The sequence below is a fragment of the Mytilus edulis genome, chromosome 3 (assembly GCF_963676685.1).
Source record: "Mytilus edulis chromosome 3, xbMytEdul2.2, whole genome shotgun sequence".
Taxonomy (NCBI): Eukaryota; Metazoa; Mollusca; class Bivalvia; order Mytilida; family Mytilidae; genus Mytilus; species Mytilus edulis.
The window spans coordinates 43,910,754-43,924,186 of record NC_092346.1 but is presented as its reverse complement, the minus strand read 5'-3'; the positions used below and the strand labels follow the sequence as shown (position 1 = coordinate 43,924,186).

General features: G+C 30.5%; 1 protein-coding gene across 1 annotated transcript in view; it reads left to right on the top strand.

Moving 5' to 3' along the window:
* Window positions 1-272: 272 nt before the first annotated feature.
* LOC139514266 (dynein axonemal heavy chain 6-like) overlaps window positions 273-13,433 on the top strand; it is a 162,974-nt gene continuing 149,813 nt past the window's right edge. Inside the window, exons 1-13 of the mRNA XM_071303270.1 lie at window positions 273-380; window positions 1,999-2,392; window positions 2,922-3,076; window positions 3,789-3,943; window positions 4,109-4,423; window positions 6,845-6,984; window positions 7,426-7,593; window positions 7,840-7,955; window positions 8,579-8,641; window positions 8,951-9,218; window positions 9,873-10,041; window positions 10,341-10,525; window positions 12,509-12,580. Of these exons, the coding sequence (XP_071159371.1) occupies window positions 2,042-2,392; window positions 2,922-3,076; window positions 3,789-3,943; window positions 4,109-4,423; window positions 6,845-6,984; window positions 7,426-7,593; window positions 7,840-7,955; window positions 8,579-8,641; window positions 8,951-9,218; window positions 9,873-10,041; window positions 10,341-10,525; window positions 12,509-12,580 (2,157 nt within the window). The 5' untranslated portion in view covers window positions 273-380; window positions 1,999-2,041. The remainder of the gene's footprint in view (window positions 381-1,998; window positions 2,393-2,921; window positions 3,077-3,788; window positions 3,944-4,108; window positions 4,424-6,844; window positions 6,985-7,425; window positions 7,594-7,839; window positions 7,956-8,578; window positions 8,642-8,950; window positions 9,219-9,872; window positions 10,042-10,340; window positions 10,526-12,508; window positions 12,581-13,433) is intronic.

Below are 13,433 nucleotides of genomic sequence, written 5' to 3'. Positions count from 1 at the left end.
CAAAAGAAAGAAAAATAAGAATCTTCTAAAATTTTGGTAAATGACCTTTCATGAGCTATTAAGTCTTATATGAAAAAATAAATGGGTGTTATGGGGCAAAATATTTCACATTGTATTGTATGGAAAAACACCAAGGAGTCCGAACATTTGACACAAATTCCAAAACCTCACCTAAGTACATCCTTCAAGTAAACTATAGATGAGATCTATTTTTTTAAATGTTAAAAAAAGGTTTGAATTTCCCGCGGTTTCAACTTTAAGCAATGAATTGTGGGTATTGCCAAGATAAACTATAATGGCGGACACCGAACGGTGTTTGCAGTGGAGTAGTGACGCTTATGCATACGGCATTGTAGTTATTCACTGAAAAATGTAAATAAGTATAACAAGTTCTGTAAAAGAGGGCCATCTTCACAGTTGATAACTTTAAAATTGATAGTCATTCAATCTAGAGATTGAATCCCCTTTATTCAGATGAGCATGTTCTGAAAATATTGTTTATCACAAGGAATGCATTTCACACACCACTTTATAAACACTAGCTGAGTAGCTCTTTTTCATTTTATCCTTGCAGACTATAGGACCTTTCTTTTTAATGGTCTTCTGAGAGATGATCTTTATATTGGGACATTAATGTGTTGAATTATGTTATATAAAGAAGAAATTATTATCTAAAAGTATAATTTGACAATATCCAAATACCAGTTACACATGTGACATGGTAACTGAAGTATAAAACAATTGTCATGTAGAGTTATTATATAATTTGACATTTAAACCAATGTTCTGATTGAGCCAAATAAGATCTTACCTAACTTAATTAGTTTCAGTTATCTTTATTTCCGCATTTTCAGTACAGTACACCTAATTAGTAAAAGGAGTAATCACAAACTCTTTCCACCGATTTCAGAGTGTAGTGGTATGGTATATATCACACCGCGAATCATGTATTATTCTCCCAATTTCCTCCAAAAATTATCTCACCTGACAACACCACATTGCTGTTAGTTAACAACAATACGATAAACAGTTGAAGATTCATAGGGCATAATGCTCCCTTTGTCTTTGATAAAAAACATATATACATTGTACACATTTTAAGCATAAAATCTAAAAAGATAGTTTGCATTGCTCAGCCATATTTGGTGTCACTATATCTCAGTAGCATGAGTTTGAATCCTGGCCAGGGAAGAACAAAAAATTGCACCTTAAAATTCTAGATCTGACACTTAGATACTGTACTTGTAACAAACATAACACAACAGAATAAGGTCTTCTGGGATAGTGGTAATTTCAATGTTTCAGTTCAAAAAGGTGTTTCATATATGCATGACCTATTCTATCTTTCTCAATGGCCAGGTTATTTAAAGCAAATGGGATTATTGTAACAGATTTCCTCTTGACAACTTCAATCATAGATTTACATTTCTAATTGGACCCTTTCACCTGACTGATATCTTAAGTTCATTTTGCATCACCCATAAGTTGATACATTCGATTTATGCAGTTAACATGCATGTACTGTTATCCAAAATCTATCTGAAATGAACCAAGACTATATTGGCTAATGTTGTAGATATCGATAGATCTTTCACTATAATGCAATACAATATGCATTTTTCTCCATGCTTTTTTTTAATTTTATTGTATATGGCCCATAGACAACTTATTCAGTGTGTTATCTGTATTTAAATTTTTTTTTTCTCCTTAACATCCAACCAAACATATACAATGTACACAATGTAGTAATGTTACTGTGGATTAATTTAGTTTTGGGGTACATTGAAGCAAACTTATATTTTCTTTGATATTTCAAATTAGTGGTCTGGCGAAATATGCATTCCAGCCTATTACAAATTTATGTTGAACACTTAAATGTGTGTACCTCTTAATCCATGAAAATTATTATCCCATGAGTAATGATGAATCCACAGTAAACAAAATTTGAAAATAGATTTATAATTTTTACAAAGATAAATAAGTTTTTGATCTCTACAGTTTCAGATATATTAATAACAAAGCAGATTGCTGATAAACAAACATGGCAGATATAAGAGGAGAATCTAGGACAAGCTACCTCAGTCAATCTCAGTATTCAGAATCTACAGTGATTAACCAAGATCTCGGAGATCCAGATATCTTCCAGACAGATAGAGATGGGACACCAAAGACACCAACACAACAAACCAAAGTGGTAACATTTGCTCCAGGACATAGTTTAGCTAAGGCAAAAACAATAGAAGAATTAACTCTTGAATCTTCATCTCAGAAGAGAAATGGAAAAGCTGCTGATCTCATGGCAAGATTGGTTGATAAGCCAGAAAATTCTCAAGTTTTACGAATGGTTAGAGGATTGCCACTAAAACCAATGGCTTCTCAGGGTCTTTCACAGGTAAATACACTCTTATCAACCAAATACAACAGTAGGTTGTCACTGTGAGGATTTAAAATTATTTTTAAAGAATGCAATCATTTTATGTCACGTTTCAGCATGATTAGGGTGATTTTTTGATACATGTAGATCTTTTCCTCCAAAAAACTTGACTTTGATTTCAGATGATGTTATAAAAGAGGACAGTGGGGTTTGCTGTCTATTTCTTAGCTTGTATTATTCACACATTATGCTACTCAATGGAATACAAAACTCAAGAATGTAATACAGTTAAATATTATGAGCATAGGATAGATTGGATTCCATTGTTATGCCAAGTTTGAAATTTTGATGTGAAAAGACTTGGTAATAATATATTCTTGATGACTTTACATTACATGCACTTTTTATTAATTTGTTACTAAATGCCAGGCTATAACTATAAACAATCTTTTGGAATCACTTACATTTGTCATTAGATAAAAAAAAAAAGCCTTGAAAAAAATACTTTTTACTTAGTTTATGTTTGACTGAGTATATTGTATTTTAGAGTCCTGGTATACCACGTCCACCCTCTGGTAAAACTGACCAAATGCCATCCAGCTTTAGAACCACAATGTTCAAAAGAGATTATGAAAAGAGACAACATCAGATCAAAGCTAAAACCCAACAGGGGGATGATAAAACAGTACTTACTGTTGGCATGTAAGTACAAGTACATGCATTTAAGTACTGATTAGAAAGAACAGTCACTTCCTTTAATATAATTTTTCTTACAATCACACTCATACAATGTATAGAAGAGTTAGGTTTTATGAATTTCTATTGTTATAAATATTTCATCATAAATATATTGAGCTGTGTTGCATGAAAAAAAAATCTCAGTCAAACACTGATACATGTACATGTATAAAAGTAAGGAGATGTGGTATGATTTCAAATGAGACAATTATTCACCAAACATAGGCGGATCCAGGGGGGGCCCTGGGGTGCCCGGGCCCCCCCCTTTCGTGGGATAAATTTGGTTGATTATATAGGGAATCATTGAAGCATGACTCGAGCGGCCCCCCCTTAGGAAAAGTTCTGGATCCGCCACTGCCAAAGTTCAAATAAAGTGGCATGGGTGTAAACAATTGTAGGCTACAATACGTCCTTTAACAATGAGAAAACCCCAGTATAGTTGGCTATGCAAAGCCTCTGCATGAAAATATAACTCCAATTGAGATCACTATCAACTTAATTAATAATAAACTATTTACAACAAACAAATATGACTCTCACCTTAGATGTATGGGACTTACAAATTTTTAAAAATTTGACAATATGTGTGACTGAACAAAATTTGGATAAATGATTATTATTAGAATAATATATTATATGCATATAATGTTAATGTTGTTTATTATATTATTTGAAGGCTTCACAAGCCACAGCCAAAACCAGTTCCTGCAACTCCCATGACAATGTATGATGGTGATGACGACAAAGAGTTAGAGGAAATAGAAGTATTAGCTGAGCTTGCAGGGATAATGGGGCCTGGAACGGAACCCAGCACTAATGGTGCCAAGTCTAGTCAGTTCAACTCTATTATATATTTCTATTTTTCTTGTAAACTCTTCATTAAGTTCAATTGAAGTTAGAGATGAATGTTGGTTCTATAACTAAATAATCAAAATAAAGAGCTTAACATTTTATGAGATACAAGATCATTGCAATTTTTTTCTTATTTCTTTACAGTTAGTCCACATTCTTCTCAACAATTAGAATCTGGTATGGATGAAGTATCTAAACCATCATCAACAGATCTACCTGTCAGTGTAGATAGGTCACCGACAAAATCTCCATACTCTGTCGCTAAAGATGAGGATGACGATGAAATCCTGAACAAAGACTTTCCAGATGAAATCCCTATCATTGATACTCGACCCTTGAAAGGGAGGCCACTCTCTAGTAACAGTTCTTCTGCACGTTCTGATAGAAAAGACTCAGCCAAGAAAAAAGAGTCCAATGTAGTATTGAATTACTTGAGAAAGAACAGATATGATGATACAGGTAAGAATGATTTCATCAGATCGATAGCATAATATTGTAAACAATAAATCTGCTGATTTGATAATTTTAACTGGTATGTTTTGAGTCCAGTTGAAATTTGCAATGATGTTGTTTCCACAAAAGGCAGTTCAATCTTATAGCACTGATCTTTTAAAATTGAAATTTATTGTAAAAGATGATGATACCGGACTTAAAAGAATCAGTGCCATAGTTGACATTCTGGTAACTAAAAAGACAAGGCTGTAAGAATGAAATAAATGGATGCTATAAGTTTGGTAGAGACATTGGATTTTCCTAACAACTTTGGAAAACCCATATAATTAGTAATTTTTAATACATATATATAAATAGAATAACCCTCTAAATTTTAAATACATATATATATATTTATATATAAATAGAATAATCCTCTAAATTTGTTATATTCTAATGATCATCTAATTATTAGTTCCATACTGGGGAAACCTATGGGGACTGTAAAGTTTGCTTTAGGTATCAACACTTTCTGTAAATGCTTCAATTTATTTTGATTAGATATTTGGCACAAGTATGTAGTCATATTAGAAGAAGTTACAGATGCTACTGTACAGATGGTTTTTTTTCAGAACTTTAAGCTGGCCATAAAATATATATTGATTAAAAATGTCAGTTTTCTACACTTTTTCTGTAATGTTCAAATCAATTTATTAGACTTTAGATATATATGCAATTAAATCATTAGAACTTCACCTCACCTAACCTATCCTTTTTGTGCCCGTCGGCATTTAAGGCCCTGATACATTTTTTCCATTTCACGGTCTTTAAATCATTAGAACTTACTGATAGAATTAGAGTTTCATTCTGGTTGAGGAATTTAGCAGAAGTTTTGCTGTTATGTTGAAATATCAAGTATTTATTTAGTATATAGTCCTATCATAAGAAGTTACTGAAGGACTTTTGAGATTCATTCTGATTGAGGGATTTTATATCTTGCCCTGATTTTGTCCTTTGGCATTTTGCTGCTAAAGTACCTTAAGAAGGAATAGAGGTATACATAGATGAACGATACTATAAACTTTGAAATTTTCATGTTGAGGTTAACATGATTTTTGCTCCATCTCATAAAATGGGGGGGGGGGGGGGGGGGGGGTGAAATATCCTCCCCACAAATGGTTTTGAGAAAGCAATAATGTATATGACCAACTTACTATTGATGCAGGAATTTAACCCCTTCTCAAAAAGTTTATTAATTGAAGCCACAAAGAAAAAAACCTGCAATATTATTCTTTTTCACCTTGCATGAACCAAGTAGATTTCTTGAATATAGTATAGTTGCTTTCTAACAGAATACTACTGACTAGATAGCCATTTCATATATTAAGCTTGAAAAAATAATTTAAATATGTTTTTTTTTTTAATTCTAACAATATATGTTATTTATTTACAGTTGATGAAGGTAAGCTTATATACACTGATGAAATATTGCATGTCACTTTATGCATGAAAAGTTAGATTTTTAATGCATGTTTATTTATAAACAAGAAAAATATTATATTTTTAAGTGAAAAAGACTTATTCAAAGAACAGTTTTCAACACATGTTTTGTATTTTTATTAAAAAACAAAAGTGATAATAATTTATTTTTTTGCATGGTAACAATTTTTTTTTAACAATAAATTTTAATTAAAGAAGAACTAATGGAAGGATCTCATTAGTTTTCATTTAAATTTTAATGTTTTCGTTAATTATTTTCAAGAGTTGAAAAAATGGTCCATTTTAGTTTCATAGCAGATGAGATAGGGCCTGCAAAGTTAAACCTTTTAGGTCACGGCTGTTGCAAATGAAATTTGCATTCTATATAGCAATCTAATAATAAGAGTTTTTCATTTTTGATAAACAAAACTATTTTTTTTTTAAAGAAAATATAATGATTCCAGTCCATCTAATTTCTGGCGTGATTGTATTTTCAAGGAATTTTATATTTGTATCTTGTAACAATGAATTTCAAATATTTTTTTTAATTCATGACTATTTCCCTACATTTTTTACCAAGTTCATTTGAAGTTCACGTGGGTAAGATGATTTTACATACCATGTAATTTAAAATTTAAAATTTAACTGCTATGCATAAATATTAAGTTACAATTTAAACACTTCTGGAGGCAGTAATTCCATTATGGCCTATTAGATCTTACTGGAAAGAGGGAGCAGGCCTGCTATCAGATTTCGATTAAGTTGATCTTTGTAAACCTACATGTAAAACATATTGTACAAGGTAAGTTATGCAAAAAACTATATTTCTTCTTAGTCCCAGCAAAGATTTTTTAAGATGAGACCATTATCCTATTATGGACTAGGTGTAACCATGCTAAAGAAATGTTTAAATATACAATTTATTCCTTGTAACATTGAAGATGGTGAACATTATTTTTCATATTGTAGTACCAGAGAATGATGATGTCATGTACAATGTAGAGAAATTAAGAAGTCATCTAGGATGGACTACAGAATTACCAAGACATGGTCCTGATTGTAGGAAGGCAATGGAAACTATATCAGATATACCAAAGTTAAATCCTCAGGTAACAAAACACAATGTTTTATATAAAATAAAGATTAAAGAAGTCATGGAGTCTGCCTATTTCTTGCCTGCTTAGAAATATATATCAATGTTAAATCCTCACATAAGAAAATAAAGTCTATAGAAAATATAGGTCACGAACAAATTACTTGAACCTTAACAATATTCCTTTTTATTTCCCTGAGAAATCACAATATTTTGTGTATAATGTAAAGTCATGCAAAAGTTCGAATAACTGGCAGTTCATTTGGAAACATATTGGTAAATTGTTCCTCACAAATAATTTCCAGATGAAAAAAGATTCCCTATCGCAAAACTACAACAGATGCTCATGAAATACAAATAGTTTAGTGACATTGTCTTGAATATGCATGCACAATTCTGTGTCAAGTAACTTACATTAATCAATATTAGTAGTAAATTATTTCTTATTGTTATTTAGGCACAGAAAAATGTAAAGGAAGATGATGGAGAATTTTTGTATTGCTTACCAAAGAATAGGAAAAATAAGAGAGCTCGCTACATGCCTTATGATTTACAGATTGTTTCTGCTAATGAAGCCAGAAGTCAACCAATCTACTGGACAATCAGTGCATCTTATATAACTAGGGTAAAAATAAAGTATTTTCCTTTTCCTTATCTACTGATCTAGCAGAATTTTTTGTTGGGATATATATCTGATTCTGCTTGCTTGTTTGTCTATGTTCTTAATGTTATTTTAAACTTAAGCAAATTATCAGAAATGGTGTTTGTATTCTTGAATTTATGGATATTAATTATGCTATTATTTATTTATCATTTGACCTTTTGATTTTTCTACCAGTGCAGTGTTAACTATCATATTTTTAAATTGCAGTGTACTCAGGGACCAAATGGTCAGGAATTGTCAACCAATACACCTGTATTATGGTGGTTGTGGGAACGAAGATTATTCTACATGATACACGAACTACCTGTATTTGTTCAATTTAGGTAAATTCTATAATATATATGTATATATATATAAACAAGTCTAAGTTGAAAACAACATGCACACTTATGATTGTGTTGGATAAAAACCGCAAGTTTTAAATGTGTGCATGTAACAAATTTCGTTGTAGAGGGGTCTAAATACAGCACAAACAACATTTTCCAAAAGACAAAAAAAGTGGAAAAATATATTATGTCAAAATGCATTTGACTAGCAGGTGGAACAACTGATGTTCTTAAACCCTGCCGACTGAGACTGACATTGGTGATTGCCAAATTAATTGATCACAAGGTATAACAAAATGGATCTCTATATCATTTTTATATGAAGTAGAAAACAATAAATTTGCGGCAAAAATATATATATATATATATACATGTGCATGTTTAGAGCAGGGAAATAGAATATGTATTTATATATTTTAGTTAATGGTCCAATTTGAGATGAAGGTGAATAATACAAATAAAGTCAAAGGAGTGCTTTTCTAGATATTATATGTTATAAGAAAATAAAAGAATTGTTTTACAGAAAATAACAAAAACAATCAAACTCTTATTTTTGATAAAAAGCAAGGAAGAAACTGCAATCCTTTTAATGATACAAATTTATTATGTTTATCATATAGAAAATGGAAGACATTTAAACAGTGGAAGAGAAATGTTCGAATGCAGAAAAAGTCTGGAAGCAAGTAAGTGAATATGTTGTTTTTGATCAAAACTGATTTTATTATAAACACTAGCTAACATGTTAATGTCATACAGAATAGTAAAATTGCATTGAAACTTAAGTTTGTTACTTGCAGTGTTTGTAGATGTCATGACTGTGCATATACTTAAAACTAAAAAGAAATTCATAAATGGATCGCTTCAAAATTTATATTGAAAAATGTTCATTATTCATGGGAATCATTTTTTTTTGCAGAGGATAAGCAATACATAAAGATAAAAATAAAGAAAAGATAAAACAAACTTTTTTTACATCTATTTTTGTTTTATAGAAATACAATGTACAAGCAGTTGTTTGTAGCCAATGAGGTACTCCAGGGATGTCTGATACACGTGAGAAGTTTACTGGAGGCTGCCAGTGGTAGTAGAGATGGTATAGGAGAGAAAGATAGTGCTATTATTCTGATTGTTGTGGATAGGTCAGCCACATTGACCTTGGATGAATTCAAGGACATCCAGGTGGTACAGGCTGAGAAAGCTTTGGGACAGTTGAATTCACTGCGAAATAAGATAATTGACATTGTCTGGGAGTCATGTGCAGTAAGTTGTCCATTTAAGGGTAAAATAACAAAAATACCAAACTATGAGAAAAATTCTAAACAGAAAGTCCCTGAGCAAATGGCAAAATCAAAAGCTCAAACACATCAATCAAATGGATAACAACTGTCATATTCCTGACTTGATACAGACATTTTCTTGTGTAGAAAATGGTGGATTAAACCTGGTTTTATATCTAGCTAAACCTCTCACTTGTATGACAGTTGCATACAGTTAAAAGACTCATGATTTGATTATTGGTTCTTTCTTGACCCAATAAAATGAAACTGTTGTCATTTGTTTTGAATTCACTGCATGTGTAATCTTGGTGCTATGTTATATTTGTGGTTTTCTTTTTAACAAAACTTATTCAATTTTTTTGTGCAAAATATTTTAGAAGATGTAAGAATTTTTTGCTTTTGTTTTCATTCCTGTAGTATCACAAAGAAAAAAGCAATAACAAAGCCATCATGAATATTTCTTGGTTCCCAATTTTCTTAATCTCGAATCTACTGATTTATATTTTCACTGAGTTTATAGTGTTAAAAAAAAATGAATTTCTGGCATGTCAAATAGTAATGTTATTTTTAAGAAACACATTAGGGTTAAATTAAACATAGGTTGATAGAATTCTAATAAGATTGTTTGTTATTGTAGACAGTTGCAGAAATGGAAGGCATCACACATGGTATAAGACCAGAGGGTACAAAGAAAGTTCATATACAGGCACCTCCAAAAGAAGAAGTCAAGAAGCTAGATAGTAAAGCTAAACTGCAGAAGAAATTTGGTATCAAGACTTTGGAAGAAAAGAAAAAGGAAGAAAAAAGTAATAAGAAATTATATAGCTTTCCAATAATCTGTTTAAAAAAACATGTGGGGACTTCTGGAAATTATAGAAATGAGAGGGAGTGTTGGTTAGAATGAGCTTCAATCAAATTTGAAGGGTAGATGTTCTTTCTGAAGATCAGCTTGTTAATAAGATGAAGTATGAATTAATCTTTAGTATAAAAAAGATGTGCAAAATATGGATAAATTGACAAAAGATGCGGTTGAGTGGTAGAAGGTAATTAAATCAGAAAAGAATTCTACTTTAAGGGTAAATTATTATTCATTGATGTATTACAGGTTCAAAGCCTCTTTATGCTCAGATTGCTGAATGGAGGAAGATTTTAGCCAGGTTGGCTGCTTTCCTGAAGTCCATTGATTACCTGATATTAGAAATGTTACGGCGACTCGTAGTGACTGCTATGAGATTACTACTGGAACATCTGTCTACATCATATTATGTCACAGATGAAGATGAAGAAAAGGTATAATTTATTTTGGATATTTGTTTGTATTTAAGCTGATGATGTTTTTTTTTGGGGATATCAAAATGGCTAGATACATAAAGAAGCATTGTATTTTTAGTAAAAACTTAGTAAGAATAAAAGTGGAGGTTGAAAATTCAAATATTGCTAGATAGAACAAAGATTTATTGGTGAAAAAATGCATCGGTAATAAATTAGATGGAAGTTAAATATTCATTATGAACAGATGCAAAAGAATCAGAATTTAGTAGTTTAAAAATCTGTGTAGATGTGTGTGAAATGAATTAGCTACTGTGTTGGATGTCATATCAACAACTGTTATTCCAAAAAATATTGTTCATATTCAAGGGATTTATTAATTGTTTTTAGACCGCTCAGATTATGTAAATAGCATTTTTATTTTCATGTCAAATATAGTTTTTCATTATATCATCTAAGACAGTTCATTTACTTTATTAAGCGACTCAAGCACATTCTTATATATATTGATAATTTATAATAGACGTCATATAAGTTTTGTTTACATATTAATCTTTTTTTTTTATAAGACATTGATTATACGGAATACATAATTTTTGAATTGAAACATTGTGAAAACTTATCTTTGAAATAATATTTAAAACAGTATAGAAAATCTGTAAAGAAACTGAATCCATATGATTATGATTCAGACGAGGTGAGTTAATTCTTAGAGAATTACTTCCTGTACAGCAGCTCTGGTTCCCTGCTCCTTTTAGACTGGTTTCATCTTATATAAGTTATCAGGCCAACTGAATTAGAGCACCAGTTTCAATTAAATTTGGTTTCGAATATCTCATAAATGAATTCAGATTGTATTTATTTATTTACTCCTTTGAGCAATGTATGTACCGTATATAGCTGTGCATGGTATGCATTTGTGTATAATACGCACAACCCTTTTCATATATGTTAAATTACAAAAAACTCCTGGTGCTATATTCAGTTTGACAGATAACATTGAACCAGCAAAATGTCCTTTCAAATAACAGTTTCATAACATATTTTCTCACATAAGTAGTTTGAACACACATTAGTATTAACAATAAGTTCTGGTATTTTCATATACTGTAAGCATCTAATTTTTAGCAGGATTTTTCCCCCTGTTTAGACCTTTTTAGATGAAGTAATCATATAAGAGAAGGTCCTAGATTGACACATTCAAGATAATTTACATTAGTACTGTTTTTCTAATTGCAAAATTCTCCTAAAATCTCTTGTGAAAGTTAGTTGGTTTGCAGTATATGCTTAACTTATTTCTTTATTATGAATTAGCTATATTATGAGCTAAGTGTAACTGAAAAAAAATCTGGTTTATGGTAAATCATGATAATGTTATATTGAAGCTAAAGCCTAATGTTTTACTGATCTTGCCTTTCTGAAGTTTTTTGCAGTCTTTGAACATTTGATACTTATCAGTTTTTGGTCAAAGTAAGATCACTATCGGACTATGATGAGCGAACTGGGTCCAAAAGTAACTTGATAGATGACCCATGACCCCATTTGAATTTCACCATTATGATTCAAGAATGGATAATAAATCTTTGGGGTTGGAGGTGGGGTAATATATTTAAGGAAATGTCTGCAATCCCTTATATCTTTAGCATCCTAGCACTGGCATTGTCCGTCTTCATGAGACTCAGCACATATTTCTCCTGATAAAATCCTTATAATAAGTTCTAGCTTAAATTTCTTTTGCTAACTTCTCCATGCCAAAACTACAATTAATTTTTCTACATTTTAATCAGCCATTTTATAAAGTTCAAAGTTAACATAGCAACACTTCAGGTAGTTGAATTTTACTGGTATGTTTAATATTTAAAAAGTGAAGTTTTGAGATATGGGAAATATATCTACCACCTTTTCATTTATCTACATAGTACACCTGATACAAATTTGATCACAATTATAATCCCAAGTGCAATATATTTTTTTACCCATTTTTTGTGTGCTGTTTTATATTAGGCATCGACATATGTTCCATCTGAGGATGGTAGTTCATCTGATGACGATGATGTTCCGGTCAAAAAGAAAAAGGTTTGTTCGTGATGCTTATTTCTCTCTGCTGATTGGCTTGTATGATGATGTTTTTATTTCAGCATAATATATAGTTATATCTGCTTTTATAATATTTACTCTACTAGTTATTGTTTTTGTCTGTAATAATTTTATGATTTTCAGCGTACTAAATATTTGTCGCCATATTATGTAAGGATTTTGTTACAGTTTGTTGACTGTTCTATTTTGTTAATGTACAGATTCCTAATTTACTGTTATTATTTATACATGTATATGTCAATATACTGGTACACATTTTCACATATATATATTTTCAGTCACAATATTATAATCAGGTGTATCATATATATATATCTTTTTGTTTGAAATTTGGATGTTCATTTGAAATTATTAAAAAAAGAATTGAAATGAAATAAAAGAAATCTCCTTAAAAAAGTATTTTTTATCGATTAATTAAAGAAATTTGGCATTTTTCAAATCAAGCATTATTTACTATGGTATATTTTTTTTCCTTTTAATTTTTAAAATTTTCACTATTAATTCCTAGACTTTTCAAAAATATTAAGCAAATTACTAGAAAATGTTGAGTTACTTAATTTTATCCTTTGTTTGTTTTGCCATGTACTAGATATTATAAAAAAATGTTCTATTTGCTTTGTCTAACAGCATGGTTAATGGTATTTAAACAAGAATTTAGTTTATAGTTTTCTGTTAAACCGTAGTTAATATGCATGCTGTTGAACTTTATTACTGATATAGACATGGAAATTAAGGTCTAAGAATTCTTCCGTTTGTAGGTCCATTTATCAGTCTAGTATCAGATTTTAATTTCAGTTTGAGAAAACTTACAATGAAATTTGGGTCACCTCAA